Raw genomic sequence first — 21807 nt, forward strand, 5'->3', positions numbered from 1 at the left:
GTGTACCTGTGTGTATGTATGTAAGTGTATATGTGTGTATATATATGTTATGTGTGTATGTGTGCATGAAGAAGAAGTAGAGTCACCTCCTTAACCTGCACTGTTGATTCAGTGTGATGGAGTGAGGAATAAAGGAGTGTTTGTACGTATTCCTCTTGCAATCTGGCATCCTAAAGCGCCTCCCAGAGGGCAGAAGCTGGTACTCCTCATGTAAAACGGGGGGGGGGGGGGGGTCGTAAATACGGGTTATATATACGTAAATCGGACGTTCGTAATCGGGTGACTGCCTTATGACGTCAGAAGCAGTTACGGTCTGTGACCAATAACACGATGAGGAAAGTTGCACCAATTGTGGGGTTAATCAGTCAACCAAACTAGGAATTTTTTGACGGGATGTATTTTTATTTTCAGTCATTTAACCTTGGGAGTAGCCCTGCAGTCAAATAAGCGACCGGCGACTGAGTGTGAATTTTACCTCATCATGGACATCATCATCATGTGTCGCAGGAAGCAAACGGGACAGAAATGTCTAATTTTCCAACATTTCATGTTTCATCGCCGGCCTAGTCTCTGCAAAGTGTTTTTCACCGTTAGTTTACTATGTAATTCACCACACACATAATCCAGTGTAGAGCTCAGCTGAGTGCCACAACGTGACCTCAGTTTGTGTCTCTTACCAAAAGAGGAAACGCAGCTTTTCTTTTCTTCCTTTACAAAACAATAAAATAAAATAAAATAATTTTTTTTTTTTTTTTTTTTTTTTAACCCGGTGTACCCGCCACCTCCAGCCGGGGGCGCTTCGAAACCCGTGTGGCGCACGCGTGTCCCACAACCACCACAAAAGAAGCCGAAGAACGGAAGCGGGGCACTTTCGCGCCGGAAGTGCTGGCTCGCGCTTTGCCTGTGTCCCGTGCGGCGGTCTCGCGCGCGCACTCTGCGACACCATGTCGTCGAACAGGAGAGTCGTGTTGATATTCGGCGGGTTTGTGGCGGCGGTGGCTGCTGCTTTCTACCCCATATTTTTCTATCCGCTCTCACACACAGAAGAGTACAGTAAGTGAGTGTAGTACAGCAGGCGAGTGTTGTCCCTAAAGGCTTTTTAGCTGCGGAACGTCGTGACGCGAACAACAGGAGGAGCCTGAGTGAGTGAAGAGGGCGAGTCGCCTCAGTCATTCAGCGCTGAAGCGCCTCTTCGACTTCCCTCCTGCTTCTGTTCGCTTCCGAACCGTCCGCTGTCATACAGCATGTAATGTGTCTCCCTGCAGCTCTAGGACACACGGTGTGTCCAGCAATTCGAGACACGTGAGGGCGCAGTGGTTACTTAGTAAGTTACAGTCATTCGGCCTGAGCGGAAGGTCGCGGCGCGGGTTCGAATCTTAACTAACTATAACTGTACCTGCCTTGTCCCTTGAGCAGCAAGGTGCTCAATCAATGACTCCAGTAAAATTGCCTCATCATGTTACGTATAAATGTTTCAATAATTGTAGGTAGGTAAACACTGTAAATGAATAATGGAGTTTCCCTATGTCATATGTGGGAGGCCCAGCAGGTTCAGGTTACCAACTCATCAAATCAAGGTCGAGAAGGTCCTGTAACTGTACATCATGTATTTATTTATTTATCAGACACTTTTCTCCAGAGTGATGTACGTCTTGTAAAAAATACAATGTGTTCATTAGCAGATAGACACTTAGATACAAACGTGTGATTCACGAGTGTAGTTAATTTGTTTCTTTCCACCATGAGTAACTGAATTAAACTTTATCTGAATACTGACGATTCCTGATCACCTTCCTAGTAATTCTTTTTTTTTTTTGAGATACATATATATAAGCGATCATGTTGCATTACAGGAGTAGCTGTGTAAAGGTTTATCTGGCATCATCTTTAACTTATAGAGCATGAACATTTACACCTTACATGAACTTAAGAGATGATGGGTGAAGCGAGTTTTAAGACCCTTCTTAAATGCGGACAGGGATTCAGCAGTTCTGAGTGAGAGGGGGAGGTCGTTCCACCACAACGGAGCCAGAACCAAAAACCTTCCTGCTTCACCTTTCGTACGTGGGACCAAGAAGCGGGCACATGTGGAAGAGTGTAGCGGTCTGGTTGGGGTGTAGCGGATGATAAAGTCTTGTAGATAGTCTTGCGCTGTGGGCAAGTTGTGCAAAATGAGTCAAAAGGTGGTAAATGTGTATTTCTACTACTGAGTGATGGCTGCTTTTCTCTGAAAACTCAACGTGCAGCATTTCTGTAGTTTATTAGACTCGTTTCTACAGTGTGTTCATTTGCTTCTCACATTTATTTATGTTTCGTATGATGATTTATACATTATTTCTGGCAGTTCATGATGATGCTGTTGTGTTCCATTAAAAGGTGGTAAAAGAGCTTAATTTTCCACAGAAAAAATCCAGAGTGTGAACCGAGCTGGGATCAACCAGGCTGACGTGCAGCCCGCTGGTACGTTTACCGCGGTTCCTTTTCTCGTAACTCATATAGAGAAGAGTGAAAACTGAAGGAGATTTATTCAATTGATTGTTACTTTCTGAAGTGTAAAGTCTTTACCGGTGTAACTTGAGCTCATCATTACTGTCTGAGTGTCTGCTGCACCACTGAGAGTCATTATATAAACTTGTACAGGAGTGAAAATATGGTCAGACCCCTTCAAGCCAAAATGAGGACTCGTACATTCAAGAGGATGGAGGTTTTGTGCAGACCCACCTGCTCCAGCAAGGACCTTTGCAAAGGGTAAAACCCATTGCACACATCCCAGTGGAAGCGTGTATGTTTTCACAAATACTGGAAAATGTCTGAAGCATTTTTGTAACAAATTACTGGTTTAAAAAAAATACAAAACCATGTATAACCAACTTTTTATTGATTCTGACTTTTTATTTTCAGTTTTTTTGGGAGTTGTAACAATTTCTTGCGTGTTCCATGTTATACAAAATTTAAATTGGGAGTGTGCTGGGGTGTTTTCAATGCTGGATACACTGAAGCGAACCAGGTTATGTGGGAAGAGTGTTTCTTTGCACTTGAGACCCCAAGTCTTGTGGAGTCATAATGTGATTTAAATATTTCCCAGAGGTTCTGAAGTAAACATAGTAACCAAAGAATACATGAATGTGTGAAAGGAGCAGGGCTAAGGTTTGCTGCAAAGCAAAAATGGAAGAAAAATGTTATACTTTGTATATGTTTAAATTGTTAATGATGCTATTTGTACTGTATATATAAATGAAATAAAAATGGTGTCTGAAAATAAACCTTTTGTACAATATCTGTTGTCTCATTCATGACTTTATTGACTAGCAGGTGGAGCACAGTGTCCCAAAAAGTGCTTCTCTTTCAGTGCTGTTACGAACCCAAGGGGCGAAGGAGCCGCACAGAGAGGTTTAAAACGTAAATGTTAAATATATTATATATAACATCTGGAAGCAAGGAAATTGTGGGAAGGGTTCGTTGTGGAGAAGGTTAGTGGTAGTAACACAGTGAATATACACTAGTGTGTTGTACACAGGGGTGTCCCAAGTGAAAGAGAAAATACCTGTTCCATCATGACGAAACCACAAGACTAATTCCTGAAAACAGTGGCCACGTCCAAAGAAAGTTTTACGTTTCCCGACTAATTGCTGTAAACTAAATTAGCTACCAGAACAACACACACTCACTCATTCACACACTACAGGCAATTCAGAGTGGCCAGTTTGCCTGAACTGCATATTAAAGTGTTTGGGTGGTGGGAGGAAACCAGAGCACCTCATGTGAACTCCACACAGACAGAGCTGGATTGGTAGAGTCACCCTGTCAACGCAAGCAGCAGTTAGAATTTTTCCCTGGGATTAAATGAAAATTATTATTATTTATTACTGTTCTCGGTGTATTGTTATTAAAGAATGTAGCCAAAATTTTATGTTGATTTATTTAATTGTATTTTCCATTCAATTTTGTTAGATTAAACATACAGTACTTTTGCTGTTAATTTATACTATATGTAAGTTTTTAAAAAAATATTCCACATTCTTGAAATTAGCAAATTTTGGTGAATTTTGGCTCCGGGTTCAAGCACTGAATGTTCCAGTACCTTTTAGTATCTGATACTTTGTAGAATGTTTTGGTACTTTCTGCAGTGTTCTGGTGCCTTCCAGAATCTTCCAACGACTGTAAGATTCTGCGGCTAAAACTGACACTTTAGAAGAAATGGTGGTATTTTTACAATCAATAAACTTCAATCATAACGCAAAAACTGACATAACTAAGAACTTTGAAAAATTTTGTTACACTGGCATTTATTATCAGTACATAATAAAAATAATAATAATTATTCATTTTCAGTACATCTGGGGTAACAATACTAGTACCGTGACTAATAATAAGAATAATTTTAAAAAACAAATTTAAAGTCTTGTCGCAGATGTACTGAATGTGGGGGGGGGGTCAAGGGCTTCTTTCAGTATAGAAAGTGAGGAAATTTATATCCTCCATAATACTGTGAATCTGTATTTTGCAGGATGTACAATTTGCCAGGAAAACGCGATAAATCAGTGAAGTGAAATATGGGAGAAACAGTGTAAATCAGTGCTGTCTGTGGTGCAGAACCCCGCTGTCCAGCAGGTGGGGAGCTCCACCTACGAATAGTTTCTGCGTAACGGAAGAGTAAAGTGCTTTTCCACGTTTTCCAGCCGATGGTTCCTTTCATTGGTGCCCCAATGCGCCACATGGAGAAGTGACACCACGGTAAGAACGTCATCGTTTGTGAGATTTTGCAGAGCGATTATTTGCGCCTCCGGCCTGAAGACTCCAGTGCTGCTGATGTTCGCCGGGCACCACACGTTGAGCGCTACTTCACCAGTGTAATACCTTTACATCTACGTGTGTTCGTTTCGCCCACTTTCGTTTTTCTCCAAATCGATGTGTATCTGGGGAAACAAAGTAAGTGTAAGTGTTTCACACACACACACACACACACACACACACACACACACACACACACAAGGAGAGATCTAGATCCTTGAGTCATAGCACGGTATAAAGCAGTGTACATTACACAAGTAGCTACTTTAGGCCTTTTTTTAGATTATTAAAGAGAAAAGACAGTTTGGGTTTATTGAGTACAAAGGAAATCGGGGGAGAAATGAGTCCGAAAGAGATGAAAGTAATAACGTTTATAGTTTATCGAAAACACTGATACACACACACACACACACATTTTCAGAACCGCTTGTCCCATACGGGGTCACGGGGAACCGGAGCCTACCCGGTAACACAGGGCGTAAGGCCAGAGGGGGAGGGGACACACCCAGGACGGGACGCCAGTCCGTCGCAAGGCACCCCAAGCGGGACTCGAACCCCAGACCCACCAGACAGCAGGACTGTGGTCCAACCCACTGCGCCACCGCACCCCTGAAAACACTGATAATATACTGCAAATAATAATATCTGTATTTGATTAACATACAATAATATTATTACGATTATACTATTTCGATAATATAATTGTCCCTCGAAGGTCATGCTCTGACCCCTTTGAAGAACCCAAAGAGCGAATAGAAAGAGTCAGTACTGCTCCTGTTGCCTGGTGTCACTCTGCTGCCCCAAAGGTATGTTACCAGATATTCGCACCTTTATGCAGCGTTTTGCTCTTTTTTTACTCTGATTTATAGGATTAATATGGATTTTTTGTTGACTTGTTTCTACTATGTAAATCAGTACTGATAAGGTCTTTGTGCTATGAGGGGATCTCTAATCGCCACACCAGCATGTGGACAACATGAGGTACTGCAGGCTTTCCCAGGTTTGTCTGGGCGTTCACAGTAAATCGGATTATAGTCACAAGGACATGTTTGGTGTTTGTCTTCTTCAGGGAGCGGAATTATCGATGTTTTATTATGGGGCCGGATGTGGAGTATTTGCGATGGGCACATGGAGCACTTTGGTTCCAAATACCATATGAAACCAGGGTTTGACTCCATGCAGTATGGAACACACCGGGTTTGTTCGAGCGTTTTTTGCTAAAAAGAGAACCAAGCAAGTAAGACGTGCCTGATTTCCAAAAAGGAAAAACACAATGAAGAAATTCCTTATTTCATACTAGACACTTGCAAATAAATGCGTGAGTATTTGTATCATAATAACTGTATAATTTATGTCATTAACCATCGCTCAGGTAATTACCCTGCTGTGTATAAATAGTAAATAGTAAAAATTTCCCTGAGCAATTTAGGGTAAGTACCTCGCTCAACGGCACTGCAGCTGGAGCTGGGATTCAAACCTGCAACCCTCGAGTCCAACGGCGGCGGCAGCTCTAACCGCTGCACCCGTAGGTCTTTCGCCTAGTTTTATTTTCCCAAAATAAGTGATGAACGATACATTTTCGTTCATGGGGCCTCTGGGGGCGGGGCTCATCTCTTTTTCCACGGGGGGTCGGAGCTTCGATGGGACACCATACTGTCCTGTGATTAACGTCACCACTTGAATCAGTACATTTGAAGAATCGGTGCCTCTTGTGGGCCTTGTGGCTGGCTGGGGGGGGGGGGGTGTCAGAGCAACTGACATAATCTCTGCGCACCGACACAACAGGCACATCCCACCGGTCGCAGGAGGGCCCCGTGCCAGAGCCGCGCTGCCAAAGCCCATATCCCTCAACCCCCCACCTCCCGACCCCCCCCCCGGCCCACATCGACAGACCCCATTGTTTATGGGGCGTTGTTATCGTTGGGCGCCGCTCAAGAAACCGAGAACGCGAAGAGCCAACTGGCATAAGGGCTTCCAAAAGAGAGACGAGCTCGAGAAAATGTGAGACCCCTCTCTGCGCGCCGTCGTTTTCCACGTCGCACAGGCAAAGGAATGTTGGACGCGGGGGGATTGCGGAACCCGAGGTCCTTATCGAAAACACACGGCTGCGGGAAAGCGGGACGTCCTCTCGGCGGAGGGCTGTTGCGCCCTGAGCTTCGAGTTCGGCAGGTGTCATCTGTCACCGCGGTCGTCCTTGCCGGGAGCCTGGCCTTTGACCGCAAGGAGACCGGGTCCGTCGCCTTATTTCTTACCCTCCCTGGACCGTTTCCTTTCAGTCGGGGGGATCTTCTAGACGGTATCGCGTGGGATCTGCTCAGATGACTCCTCTTGGACCTTCTGCAAAGCTCCCCTTGGTCATAATTTGGCCTCCAATACGTGCAAAAAAAAAGTTCTCGGAGGACCGCGTGTGGGGACTGGCGACTTTATTTGCTGACGTTCAGCACATTTACGGAACTCTGACCATTTATGGGTTTGGCCAGGGCCCGCTCTCTGGTGGGCCTGGGGTTCGAGTCCCGCTTGGGGTGCCTTGCGACGGACCGGCGTCCCTTCCTGGGTGCGTCCCCGGGTTTCACATTGACTCATTTAACTGACACTTCTCTCCGAAGTCACTTCCAATGTTAAGATTTTCCGGATTATTCATCCCAGTGGGTAATTTTACTGGAGAGTTTAAGGGTAAGTACCTCGTTCAAGGTACAGGAGGAGGTGGAATTCAAAAAGCAGCAGCCCTAACCACTACGCTACCAGTAGTACCACATAGCAGCATCGCTCAGTGTCTCTTTCATGGTCATCGTCCATCACGGCAACCTTCAGCAACGCACCCACGGACAGGCGATCGCTGCCGACCCGTATCATTGATCCGAGGCAAGAAAGGGGCTCGTTATTAAAAAGTATCTCATAATAATCTAACAATGTTATCATAATGCAACGTGACAATCCGTCGTCGTCTCGGACTGATGGAGGCGGAGGCTGGCAGACGGGACGACCTAACCCTAACCCTAACCGTAACGGAGAAGCTCCAGCACAAGGTCAAGAGAAGAGAAGGAGAACAATTTACATTTACAGTATATTTACATTTATTCATTCAGCAGACGCTTTTCTCCAAAGCGAAGAACATCTCAGAGCAAACAGCTCACACACTCTTTACCGCTAGCATTTGTACCATGAGCGTTGATACGCGGTGCCGCTCTAAAGTGTGTGAACCCTGCAGCGGTGGTCATTGTTCCTGTGTAAAATATTAAAATAAATGTATGAAATATAAATGTTAAACCTAAAAATAAACGTATGAAATGAATAGATGACCATGATTTACACCACTGACTCTACTTACCTACTTGGTTTAACCAGTTCAACTTGGGCTTCACTTATTTTTACAGCTGCTCTACTTGTGTGTTTCTACCACACACACGATTTCCTCTAAAGTAACACATAGAATTGATCATCACACACCTATTGTGTCACATGAGAAATACTGTATCCCACTGAATACCCATTTCATGGTAAAACTAAGGGACACAAGGGGTTCGCGCACTTTCCAGCCGCACGGTACTGTATGCCATAAAAATGTTCCAATTTTAATATCTGACAGGTTTCTACTTCAAAGCAGCTGAACCAAAGTGCAAAATTTTATTGTGTAACAGAACTGCTGCTTGTTCAGTTTTTCAGTTCCGTGTTTTCTGGATTTTTTCTACTTATACTCTTTTTTTCCAAGTGATTGACAAGAGGCCCCAGGAAACTGATTTACTATGAGCAGCAAATGAATTAGAACTCCATGAAACTGCTTAACTACACATTTACTTATTTATCAGACGCTTTTCCCCAAAGCGACTTCCAACAAACTCTACGTCGCATTAACAGCCCACACACCTTATTCACCACGGTGACTTACACTGCTAGATACACTACATCGCTCATCCATACATCAGTGGAACACACAACATGGGGGACCCTGAAGAGCATGTCTTTGAACTGTGGGAGGAAACCAGAGCACCTGGACAAACTCCACACAGACTGATGGGGGAATTGAACCCATGTTTTCTCACACCACCCAGCTGCTGTGAGACAGCAGCACTACTTGCTGCGCTGTTTGCTGAAGGAGTTTAGAAAAGCACATAGCCACACTTCACTCATCTTCATATGAAGAATCATGAATTACTCAGGCTCTATTTACACCCCAGATGGGATTTGAACTCACAATCCTTGGCTTAGAAAGCCAATGCCTTATCCATTAGGCCACTGGGGCTACATATACATTTTCTGGACAAAAACTCAGACTATGGCAAACACTGAGATCCAAAAAATGGCGCATGCTTCCACCAGTGAAACACTACACCGAAAGTAATTCACTCCGGGGTCACTGTGAGAGCGAAACATCCGCTCCGTTCCATCAGTCTCAGTCCATTTTCCCCATGACACATGTAGGACTGTTTGTAAAAAAACTTCTCATTCCAGTGTTAAAAATCACTGTAGTATCACAAGAGTGCCTAGACTGTTGTTTCATTGTTTGTTTTTCAGTGCAGCGATTCGGTCAAACCCAAGTGACCGCGTACGGTCATCTCTAACAGCCAGCGAACTGCGCTGTAAGCCGAGAGGAGCTCTGTGCCACACTCACGAACGATGGCTTTCCCCACACGCAAAAGGTGAGGCACGGAAGTTCTCGGTTCTGGCTCCGTTGCGGTGGAACGACCTCCCCCTCCCACTCAGAACTGCTGAATCCCTGTCCACATTTAAAAAGGGTCTTACAACTCACCTCTTCCAGACTCACTTTGCCCATCATCTCTTAAGTTTATGTAAGGTGTAAATGTTCATACACCTTAACTTAAAGATGATGCCGGATAAACCTTTACACAGCTACTCCTGTAATGTAAATGTTCATATGTATCTCAAAAACGAAAAAACAAATTACTAGGAAGGCGATCAGGAATCGTCGATACTGGATAAAGTTGTGCAGCTACTCGTGTGATGAACGTTGGTTCATACGGTGGAAAGAAACAAACTCACTGCACTTAAGAATCACACGTCTGCATCTCTCTTCCTGCTAATGAACATGTTGTATTTTCTACGAGATGTTTGTCGCTTTGGAGAAAAGTGTCTGATAAATGAATACATGTAAATGCGATCCAGTTCGCACCATGTAACAGTAAGACCAGTGTAACATCCAATGATCTAAAGAGACCACTTGAAAAAAAAATGTTTTTAATGTTGTCCCTTAACACCATTTTGGAAACTTAATTCAACATGGCTATGCGTGGATGGGTCGGAGCAGCGTCGACCGCTCTCTCTACAGCTGCACGTAAACATGAAGTATAAAGTGACTCGGGGTTCCGATCAGCCTCGGCCGCCGCTCTCCCCCGAAGCAGGGTATTCCCACATCGATCGCATTCTTGGGTTACCGGAGCGAACGCTGTGGAAACAGTGTATCAGTGTTCAGCAATGTCTGGAAAAAGAGAGTCTGGGAGGAGAGCCATTCTTGTGGCCTTGTGGGGTCACTTAATGTCATTTAGGAGCAGCGACGAGAAGTCAAACAATGACAAGAAGACTGTGGGCTGGGAGGGTCGGCAACCGACAGCGTCACTGTGTCTCATTGTTCGGAAAGGCATCGTCATCACCGAGCCGCGTTTCACCTTTATTGTGCGCAATTTAACAATTTTGTGTCTTTGCTTCAGCTTTAGTCAAAGCGATGCCCTAATCAGTTGAGTTTATGGGCAGCGCAAGTGGTTTGAGTTTGTTCTGCTCTGGAGAGGATGACTGTTTGGGGCCGAAAAGCAAATTCTGGCTGTGAAAAGCACTCAAGTCGCCATGTGACTGCTTTGCCCTTTGACACTTGATGTCAGTCATGACAACCTGTATTACAGTGTAATTCACAGTTATTTATTTATCAGACACTTTTCTCCAAAGCAACTTCCAATGAACTCAATGTGGTGTTATCAGCCCACACACCTTATTCACCGCAGTGACTTACACTGCTGGATACACTACTCACACTGGGTCACTCATCCATACACCAGTGGATCACAAACACACTCTGTCACTCACACGCTATGAGGAACCTGAACAGCACATCTATGGAGTGTGGGAGGAAACCAGAGCACCCAAAGAACATGCAAACTCCACACAGACTTAGCAGGGATCGAACTCGCATCCTCTCGTACCACCCAGGCGCTGTGAGACAGCAGCGCTGCTCGCTGTACCACCCACGGTGAATAACGAAAACTATTATGTCATGAAACTGAATCTCAGTCGTATTTGTGCAGAGGTGCAGGGCTGCCGAGGCGAAAGGAGCCCTTGTGAAACAAAGACAACATTATACCGTAAACCTACCTTTGTGATTTCCTCTTATTTGTAGGCCGCTGACGTAGCGACACCCGGTACAGCCTTCCTCTTTCTCGGGTCACGTATGCAGCACAGCGCAGCTCGTTCGGACATATTTCACTGAAGGCCAGCACAGTTTTTACACTGCTGCCACTAAATTCTTCTGTCCTTCTCCTTTTGATTACTGCATAGGGACAATGTGCTTGAAACAGTTTCAAACTTCACATGCAGACAGACAACCCAGATTTACTGCAGTCAGGAATAAATCCATTCTGGCTCCACTACGGTGGAACGACCTCCCTCTCTCACTCAGAACTGCTGAATCTCTGTCCACATTTAAAAAGGGTCTGAAAATTCACCTCATCCAGACTCGCTTCTCCTATCCTCTCTTAAGTTCATGTAAGGTGTAAATGTTCATGCTCTATAACTTTAAGATGATGCCAGATAAACCTTCATGCAGCTACTCCTGTAATGTAACATTAATGTTTCTATATATTAAAGAAAAATGTTACTAGGAAGGTGATCAGGAATCATGGAAATTGGGATAAAGTTTAATGTGGCTACTCCTGATGAATATTGCTTCATATGGTGGAAAGAAACAAACTAACTGTATTTAAGAATCACACATCTGTATATAAGTGTTTGATAAATGAATACATGTAAATCTCAGAAATATGTAACAAAATCTTGCCGGCATCATTATGCAGAATCTCAAAAAGGTGAACTACATGGTTATATGCATTAAAGAAATACTGGGGTGAGCAGCACTCTGGGTTTGGATGGGACGAAAAAGGACAAACAGGCAGTTTTTACGACGAACGGATTTTTAGAACATCGACCCACAGGGAAATAATGCTTTCGGTCTGAGAATCCCAATTTTTCATAGACTTCTACCTCAAGCCAGTCTTCCCAGCCTTCTTAACACCACCCAGCTTTTTTTCCACACACTCCCAAACACAGTTACCCCATTAGTTTCCCTATAAATCGCCCTAGTGGTTGAACTCTATTACTTTTTACCCACAATTCAACTATTTACAATAAACAAATTGTCCCGCCCAAACATACAGTAACGCGGGACGTTACAGTAAATAAGAATTAATGGTCCTCATGTTTTAACCCTTGTTCTGAGTGATGTGAACTGTCAGGATACATCGCGAAGGAACGACCTCCTTCGATAGGCTGCTCTTACTTCTAGCGCGCTTGTCTGCGGAGAAGAGCGATGCTTCTGCTAAGGTAGAAAATTAAAACTGTCCTTTAAAGGCCATGCTGACGACTGACACTTTAATTTCCAAAATAATTCCGCCCATCAGAGCAATATTCCACATTTAACACAATGGAAATGTCTTTTTCGCCTTTATTGGTTCTGTATTTCTTGATCCTCCGTATTTCCTGGCGCTGCGCGCTATTGTTCCGCACGCCGATGCCAGGGCGAAATAAAAGGGAGCGCAACCACGCAAGCCACAGAAACCCCATGATCCCCCCCGTGCAGCCTCCTTGGAAAGACCCAGGGTCGTGTCTCTGAAAAATGGGGCGTTCTGAATTATTTCTGCTGAAGCACCACGTTTAATAGCATGTTTGCAAGTATGCTGGAAATGCTCTGCAGGATTTGGAAAAGACATTAAGCGTGCGCCGATAGGGTCGACATTCCGGAAAACGCCAAAGCGGCCCTTCGCGGCGACGCGGACGAGGCCCGGCAGAGCCACGCCGGTGAAGCTCGGGGCTCGGATGCTTCCATCCAGGAGCTGCTCTGCACTTGTTGGTGTCTGTGACCTCGCGTCCCTCCGTTGTCGCGCATTCTGACATTCTGGGAGTCGGGAATCAAGGGATCGAGAGCAGAAAATGTGAGATGAGGGAAAGAGGTGCTCGTTGCCTACTTTGTTTGTGCTTCTGTTTGCTAACCCCCCCCCCCCCCACCACATTCGTGCTTCCCGTATGACCGAATGAGGCCTCTGAGTAACGAAAATAAACCCCGGGCTACGGTAAAGTCATCATACCAGGCACCGTGGCTGGATGCGAAATGCATCCGAACAACTGCTCTCAATTAAACAGTAACTGATACGTTACGAGGACGAAAAAGAGCAAAATACTGGAAAACAAAACAAAACCACTAAGGCACTGCAAGGAAAAACAAAGCAACAATGTGTGGATCACTGGATGCGGGGGAAAATAATACGAAATAGTTAGTGTGTCACAAGGCGATGCAGCGCAGTCGACGTACCAACGTGTCGTGTTGCCCATGAAGATTGTGCGTGTCTCTATACAATATTTGCATATTATTGACAGTTTGTGGTTATGTTCGTACGCAGATGAAATGAAATACCCTTCGAAAGCACAATCACTCTTGGGTGATACTGGTTTGTTGGGTGTTTACTCTTCGTTTACCTTCATGTACCTCCGCCTTGTGCACCGTGCAATGGGTTACTGCAGCTGTCGCACTGTATGCAGTTACAAAAAATGGATTTATGGAAGAATGGTATCGGGTTTCTAATGATCCAGTTTCAGGATCAAATCCCAACTCTCGTAGCTCTTCACCAGCATGATATTTACGATGACACAGCGTGTGGTTTCATCAGGATAGGGAGACGAAATGGGTCTTGGAAGCAAGAGCGGAGCGTGGCCTGTCTGATCCGAAGCGTCTGGGGAGAGGCTGGTTGCTATTATGCAAGCGCTAGACAGGGACAGGACAGGCTTGATTGGGAAACACGCATTCCGCTCTTCTGGGCCCGGGCCTGGGTTCGACCCCCGCGCTGGAAGGCAACGCCGCTTTCATTGACATGGGTCACACAGCTATAAATGCAGGTTCGGGGTTTGAGATTTTCAGCTTTTCTACCACCTTCTCCTCAGCAGAGGTGGGTATAACACGCATACGCATTTTCTGAACCGCTTGTCCCATACGGGGTCGCGGGGAACCGGAGCCTAATCCGGCAACACAGGGCGTAAGGCTGGCGGGGGAGGGGACGCACCCAGGATGGGACGCCAGTCCATCGCAAGGCACCCCAAGCGGGACTTGAACCCCAAACCCACTAGAGAGCAGGACCCAGTCCAACTCACTGCACCACTGCACCCCCCAAGAGAATAATTGCTCAAGTAAAAGTAGAAATCCAGATTTTTTTAAAAAACTACTTAAGTACTGATACTTTGAATCAAACGGAGCTTTTAAAGTAAGAACACCTAGCAATGCTGAGAGCTGCAATATACAGTTTGAACTCATTTACTAAATACATTATATCTGCTGTGCAAATAAAACTGGACATTGACTTTATGAATTAGACTAATAAAATATAAAAGTACAATACAAAGGCCATGGTCTGTTAGGTGTTATTATTAGCAGTGATTCGCTTTCCAAGCTGACTTACAGTTTTAGGTTTATATACTTAGCCGATTACAAAAGTTATCTCTTTATACAGTTAGGTAACTTCACACACACACACACACACACCCATCATCTGAACCGCTTGTCCCATATGGGGTCGCAGGGAGCCAGAGCCTAACCCGGCAACACAGGGCATAAGGCTGGAGGGGACACACCCAGGACGGAATGGCAGGACATCACAAGGCACCCCAAGCAGGGCTTGAACCCCAGACCCACCAGAAAGCAGGACCCAGGCCAACTCACTGCGCCACCGCACCCCCCAGTTAGGTAACTTAAATGGGACAATTCAGTATTACCCTACTGTAGTACCCCAGAACAAGGTAGAATACTTACCCTGAATACCAATCTGATTGATGTCACTGCTGGCGAACTTGAACAACGAAATCTGCAAAAGAAGTCCATTGACAGTCCAATTATGTTTCTAATGGTTCACCTTCAAAGTGGCTCTTAGTGACAATGGCTATTGAAGTGCACCAGTAATACTGTAGTAATACTGACTTGATTCATTGGAAGGAGATTTAAAGCATCAATTGTGGCACAGCAGCACGGTGAGTAGTGCTGCTCTTTCATAGCACCTGGGTGGTGTAAGAGGACATGGTTTTGATCCCCACATGTTCTCTGTGTGGGTTTCCTCCCACAGCCTGAAGACATGCTGTTCAAGCTCCCCAACAGTGTGTGTGACAGAGAGAAGGTGTTTTATTGTTGAGTGACCCAGTGTAAGTCGTGTATCTAGCAGTGTAAGTTACCCTGGTGAATAAGGTGCGTGGGCTGGTAACACTACATAGAGTTCATTGGGAGTCACTTCGGAGAAAAGCATCTGCTGAATAAATAAACGAAAATGGAGTTTAAAAAGTTGAAACATTAAATGTGAAAAAGTAGCCAATACAGCTAAAGTACATTTTTCTCTGCAAACATATGGCAGCCAAAGTAAAAAGTCCCGATAACACACATTACTCTGAAAAGTAAAATTTCTGCAATATTTTACTCAAGTACACATTACAGCCTAAATGTAACTCATTATTAATCACCTCTATTCTCAGGTGACCCAACAATTAAAAGCAATATCTGCCCTCAACCATACTTTCTAACGACAAAGTAATTTCGGAACATCGTCTCTGAGCGTCTATCCGTCCGCATGCCAGCAAATACGTGTACCTGCGCGCACACGCACGTGTCCGTGTATTTTCGTTAGCTGAGTCTTTGCACAGTCTGCCATCAAGCAGCTTCTCTTTTTGCACTGGGCTAAACATTCACTTCCTGCCACCTCAAGCTCACTTCCTGTTGACTGCCGTCCCTAGTTTTCTTCTCCTGGACCGTTGCCTTTCCCCACGACCGACGAGTCCGTCGGCTGCCCAATCCCACGTCGAACCGACGAGTTCGCTTTCCCCAGAGCAGCCCGTCATGTGGGTTCCTCTTGCACCGTGTTGGCCGGTTAGCGGTAGCGCTGTGATCTGCTATCTTTTCTTCACCGTCTCGGACCTTCCGAGTGCGAGGAAGGCCTTGGGTCGGGACCGAGCGGGTGCGGTACGATGACCGCTACCTCCTAGCGGCCTCCGCCGAGAACCGAGCCTCGCGTTCTTTGAGGAGGCACGGGGTTGCAGAGAGCTCCTTCATTCGCATTTCTAAAATAACCCTTAATTACATGGATACTTTTTGGACACTGCTTTGTTTAAGAGAATGGCAGCGACAGGAATGGTATTTCTGCTGGCCTGGAGCGCCGTAGTCTCTGCTAACCACATTTCTGTTACATTTCTGTTTCCAGCATCTCCAGCGTTTCCAGTCGCCAGCGCTAACGTCGACAAGGTCTGCTCCGCTCCAGCAGAAGGGAAAAAAAGAGACCTCGGTTTTCTGTCCCGGATCAATTCGTCCGAAAAGTAAGGTCTTGAGCTAACAAAATGGCTTGTGCATGCGCAAAAACGACGAGCTCTTCTTTTCCCATCCCGCTCTCCTTCACGGGCCTCGGAAGCCACTGGAAAGAAGCAAAAGCTGCTGGGACTTTGCCGCACTAACTCGAGCTGGTCTGCGTGTTTCCGCATTTTCGTTCCTACATCTAGAGCCCCGTCCTCGGGCTGCGTGTCAGAATCTGAGATAAGGGAGACGTCGCTGCACGTTTCTTGCCGGAGCGTTTAACGATGATGGGTTGAGACGGAGCCGATTTCCGTCATCTCGGAGCAATGCCGAGTAACTCGGCCCGGTGGTTTGTTCCGTTCCTGTGGGGAGCTCTCTTGCCCAAGTGCTCTTGGAGCGAGCCGCGGAAAGGTCTTTGGGACGCAATGGTGTAACACGAACACCGTGGTGGGAATAGTGAAATGGAACACTGCTTCGTTTCCAGTGCCTTTATCTCTCGCCGCGCGCCGCGTGGTTTGCAGTTGAACGGCGATGGATTCCGACAGGGCGAGGGACCGGATGTTGGCCCTGTTAGAGCAGTTAAATCATGGAAATACGCTCGAGGAAACAGTGCTAATGTCTCCCTGATATAACCTCCCTCTCCCTCCCTCCATTCCTCCCTCCCTCCCTCCATTCTTCTTCAAGTTTGGACTTGTGGGCAAAAATAATTTAATTGCCTTTAAGTTAAATGTAAAGAGGAGAGGAACGAGAACTGCGAGCACAACCTGCCAGTTCAGAAAACGTGAATCTTTTTTACTTTCATCAAGTCTCCTTTTCAGAAACCACAGTTGGCATCATTTCAAGGGAATGTGGATGGGGCACAACGATGGGCGTATCAATCCCATGTCACCGATTTGCTCTTTTTTATCAACATTCTGCTGCTTACCATGTCTATACCCCTAATCCCACTTCTCCCACCAATTAAAGAATAACTATGTTTTTTGGTTTATAAAAGTGTAGCCATCTTTCACATACAGACAACCCTCTACTTACATAAATTCCATCCATCTCTCTTTCATCAACAACTTCTTACCCCAAGTGGGGTGACGGTGAGCCGGAGCCTTACCCAGCAACACAGGGCACAAGGCCGAAGGGGGAGAGGACACGCTCGGGACGGGACACCAGTTCGTCGCAAGGCACCCCGAGGGGGGCTCGAATCCCAGACCCCCTACACGGCAGGCACTGGCCAAGCCCGACGCACCACCGTGCCATCCCTTACATAAATTCGATTTACGTAAAAACCCCCGGCATACACATTATTTACGGATAACGCTTACACAAAACGTCGGAAATACGTTAAGCGCAAGTCGGAGTAGCAGTAGCTGAGGTGGAAAAATTAGTAACGTTATTATGTTGAATGTTGGGGGAGGAGGGGAATCTGACATCCGTAAATTTCGACTTACCTAAGGGGGTGGAAGAACGGTCCATTTGCGTAAGTCGGGGGTGTCTGTTTCTTAAAATGAAAACCCAACAATACTCTGAGCTGGGAAAAAAAGGAAACACAACGACCGAGGGAGGATGCGCTTGGAGTCGCCTGTGGCGAGCGGAGAAAGCCTTGTCACTTTTTCCATGTCACGCCTGAGCAGCCCATGCTTCTCTCTCCCACTCGCTCCCCCCTCCACCTCCTTCCTCTCCGCTAGAGGAAGATGTACCCTGATTTCCGGAAAACGGGATTACTTTAATCTCAGTGCATGCGAAAAAATCCACGGAGAACACCCCCCCAATCCCCCAGCCGCTCTTCGGCTTCCCGGTTTCCGCTGACCTTTGCAAAACTCCTGATTCATCCCTGTTTCATCAGTTTAGCGCCCGTTTGTTTGTGTGTTTGCTCTCAGAGAGAAGGGATGCCCGCTGCTCATCGTGTACCATCCAGTCGTGAAGGAGCCACACGGGCCTGTCCATTGTGATCATTGTAGAGCCTCCGACGCTACATTCAGACGCAGTCCACACTGAGCTTAGTGGGCATGTGTCCCGAACTGATTTACCATAGACTTTCCCTGAAGTTACATGTTTTACAGCGAATTCAGACTGAGAGGCACCTGCCTCGCAGCACACAGAAGATGCAGACGACACGTTGCTCAACAGAGCAGTGATCCTCAGCCTACAAGGTCCTGGGCTTATGGGTTATGAGTGGGGATGTTGGGGAGGGGTTCAGAAGGCAGGACGCTCAACCTTGGCGGGACCCCGCTTCTGCCACCACCTGGACGAGCAATCTGGACAGAGGAAGAAGCCCAACGGCTCTGAGCACGAGCCCACCGCTTTGCCGGTGCCGCTTGCGATGCATCGGATGCCCGCTTTGACAGCCCTTGGCACCTCCGAGGTGCCCGCAGTCTCCGTATCGCAGCCCCCTCCTCTATTCCAGTGACTCTAGCCCAGTGTTGTTTCCTTTCCACATGTTTACTCCCCCATCACGCAATCCTTCGTGCTCATTTTTAATTAGCCGCAATCAGCAACGGGCTGGAACGCAAAGCGGAGAGCGAAGGGTGGAGGACTCCATTCTCGAGAAGGGTTGAAAAACGCCGCTGAAATTCCTCTCTTTTTGCCTGGAAAAGGAACGCTCCCTGACACTTGGATGCCATCCACAGCGGTTTATTAAGTGAGGCCAGTCAAGCAAGCCATTACATCAGCATGTGGCCAGCGCTGGCTACCGTCGAGTGCAGCGCTCGCATGCGAAGCAGAAGTGGCCTCCAGTTTGCATTAACAAGTCAGCGGAGGAGGAGGGGAAGAGGACGAGGGGGAAAATGTGTTTTTGTTTAAGGCTTTTGCTTTCCTTTAAAGTGGCTAAGCACCGACCTCAGACACCGGCATCGGCAGGGGACGAGGGAGCCTGGCAGTCAGTCGCCGTGGAAACGGAGGAGCCGCGATTGCTCTGGAAGTCCCCTCCAAGCAGACACCGAGCTGTTTCGAAGTTAGCTGCGATGCCGCACGTCCAACAAATTCGTGCTGTGATTCCTTTTCGTACTTCGGTACCGCCGAAGCGCCGTTCCAAAGTGATGGCCATTTCGGCATTTGCAGCGACCTCTCAACTGGCGGGATGTCTCCTACCGTCTGCTCTTGCCTCCTTCTGCTGGCTGAGCACTTTTTTTCCTTTCTTGCCACTTTTAGAGTTTCAGGTTCCGGCTACATCAGCAGCCGTGTGTCAAAGGTTATCCTCGGAAATGACGGCGAATGAAATAATAGCGCTCCTCGCTTTGCCCCGTATCGATAGTGCGTCTCCTCGCTTTGTCCGGTGTCAGCAGTGCCTGGTGTGCACTTAATGAATGAGGAGAAGACACAGATAGCACGGGGGGCTCCTGGCTTCCTGGACCAAACATAATAATAGGAAACATTTTTTTATGCACATCGAAAGAAAACGTTCTTCACCGGAGGATATGATGTCACGGGCCCAAAATTTTCTCTCTTTTTTGGCGGATCCGCTCAGTGGAGCTGTTAGTTTCACTTCCCCATGTCGGTGTGCCCTCTCCAAGAACACTTTCCCAGGGTATTCCAGCAGATTTCCTGTCTTCTGTTGCAGAAATTCTGAACCGGACCCCCTCCGCTTCCTCCCTCTCTCTCTCTTGCGCATGATGTCTCGCTCCACTTCCCTTTCTGCTGATCCACCAACACGCTCTCCTCTCTCGTCTTAAGGCCATTTCTTTGGCCGAGTCGCTCTCGTTCGTTTACGATTAATACAACTAGGCTGACCTTTGACCCTGCAGTCTAGGGTCGGCCTTAGAGTTCCCAGCGATTGCAGGTTCGAATCCCACCTCTAGCTGTAGTCATCTGGCTGAAAGTCCAGAGTCACGTCACCCATGATCTCTTAAGTTCATGCAAGGTGCAAATGTTCATGATGATGCCCGGATCAGCCCTTCACACAGCTACCCCTGTAACGTAACGCGAATGTTTATATGTATCTCAAAAAAAAAATTACTAGGAAGGTGATGAGGAATCGTTGATATTCGGATAAAGTTTTATGCAGCTACACGTGTGATAAACGTTGCTTCATATGGCGGAAAGAAACAAACTAAGTGAACGTAAGAATCACACGTCTGCATCCAAGTGTGTCTGGTAATGTAATGAACGCATTGTATTTTCTATAAAATATGCGTCCGCTAAATGAATACATGTAAATGTAAATGTTTTACCCTTGAGCGACACGTCAACTGTAAAATTACTGCAGTACAAACAAAGAAAACCGGGGAGCTGTGTAAACGGGCAAATAATTGTAGCTGTTATATAATTTATTTATACGATAACTGTCGGTCGCTCAACATCGCGAGTTGCTTCGGAGAAAAGTGTCAGCTAAACGTAATGTGAATATGGAGGCCCTACCTGTCTGCTTTTGTTTCGTCGCGTTAAGCTGGGGGGCAACGACCCCTCCCCGGTGCCCTCCTCCCTCACGCACCAAGCTCATAACACGGCTATTTCCAGAGCCACCTCCATGGAAACAATAACCCTCTAAACTGCCTTAACAAGCTCGCGGGAGACCACCTGCTCTCGGACGTGGCTCCCAGGCTGCGCTTCGGATTATTCGGTCATTTATCTGCTCGTTCGGGAGCTGCTGAGCGGCCAGGCCAACCGACAAGGTCACGTGACCCTGTTCGCAGCACAATACGTCCAGTTCCGAGTTGGCCCCCGGTTTAAAAAACGGTAACGCGCAATATTGCGCAACACGTGTCCTCGTAGTTGTATTGCAGCGGAGAAATTAATAAAAGATGCACTTCGGAAGTCAGTTGGGTTGGAAAATTATCCAAAAAAAGAATTTTCGTAAAGCACCAAGGATAGAATAACAATTACGTTTTCATAACATTTCCGGTGATTTAATGATGCACCGTTGGCTGAGAGTATAAACAGATAAACATGATGAAAAATTATTTACATATATCATATTTAAAATATCATCATGTAGTCGTGATATATTTTAAGGTTATATAACCGTGTAATTGTAAGTCACCTTGGACAAGGGGGCTGCAAATCATGGTCAATAATAATCCCTACCAGACTGTTGCCTTTGTTTTGTGTTTTTGTGTTTTATTAGTCCAGTTGCCAATGTTCAATTTTATTTGCACAGCAGATGATGCTGCATTTTACAGATCCCTTGCGTAAGTTGCTTTAACTCTTTGCGCATGCATTTGTCACCCTGCCACCCTGTAAACTGCTCTTTAACAGCACCTGCCGGATGAATAAATGTAGATGTAAACGCGGTGCAGGTTTTGACGGCCGTGTAGGAGGAGGACGAGGGCATGACGGAGTGGATTTGATTTGTATGTGATGCCGGTAGACGCAACATTGAAGAGATTAGGAGGTTTTCCAAGGGCGTAAATCTTCAGCCCATAAACCATTTACATTCACAAATGCATAAAGGCTTAGTGTAAAATAAAGCCAAACAAACATAAGGATTTAATTTCAGTCGTCCCAGCCAATTTCCTGATATATAAACAACATGCAAGACGAAAAAAGCACGGGTGAAG

General features: G+C 46.2%; 1 protein-coding gene and 1 non-coding gene across 2 annotated transcripts; one reads left to right on the forward strand and one right to left on the reverse strand.

Moving 5' to 3' along the window:
* Window positions 1-888: 888 nt before the first annotated feature.
* On the forward strand, window positions 889-3236 carry smim20 (small integral membrane protein 20). Its single transcript, XM_029256451.1, has 3 exons — window positions 889-1053; window positions 2404-2460; window positions 2641-3236. The coding sequence occupies exons 1-3, from the start codon at window positions 945-947 to the stop codon at window positions 2676-2678; spliced, it is 204 nt and encodes a 67-aa protein (XP_029112284.1). The 5' UTR covers window positions 889-944; the 3' UTR covers window positions 2679-3236.
* A 5722-nt stretch (window positions 3237-8958) lies between these two features.
* trnar-ucu (transfer RNA arginine (anticodon UCU)) lies at window positions 8959-9031 on the reverse strand. Its single transcript has one exon. It is a non-coding gene; the product is annotated as a tRNA-Arg (tRNA).
* Window positions 9032-21807: the final 12776 nt, after the last annotated feature.

Source organism: Scleropages formosus, chromosome 11 (genome assembly GCF_900964775.1).
Source record: "Scleropages formosus chromosome 11, fSclFor1.1, whole genome shotgun sequence".
NCBI lineage: Eukaryota > Metazoa > Chordata > Actinopteri > Osteoglossiformes > Osteoglossidae > Scleropages > Scleropages formosus.

Excerpts from the sequence above, each read along its gene's own strand:
- smim20 (XM_029256451.1), top strand. The coding sequence starts at position 945 with ATGTCGTCGAACAGGAGAGTCGTGTTGATATTCGGCGGGTTTGTGGCG. Across the intron at positions 1,054-2,403 it reads CTCACACACAGAAGAGTACA|AAAAAATCCAGAGTGTGAAC; the intron begins GTAAGTGAGTGT and ends AATTTTCCACAG. Across the intron at positions 2,461-2,640 it reads GGCTGACGTGCAGCCCGCTG|GAGTGAAAATATGGTCAGAC; the intron begins GTACGTTTACCG and ends AAACTTGTACAG.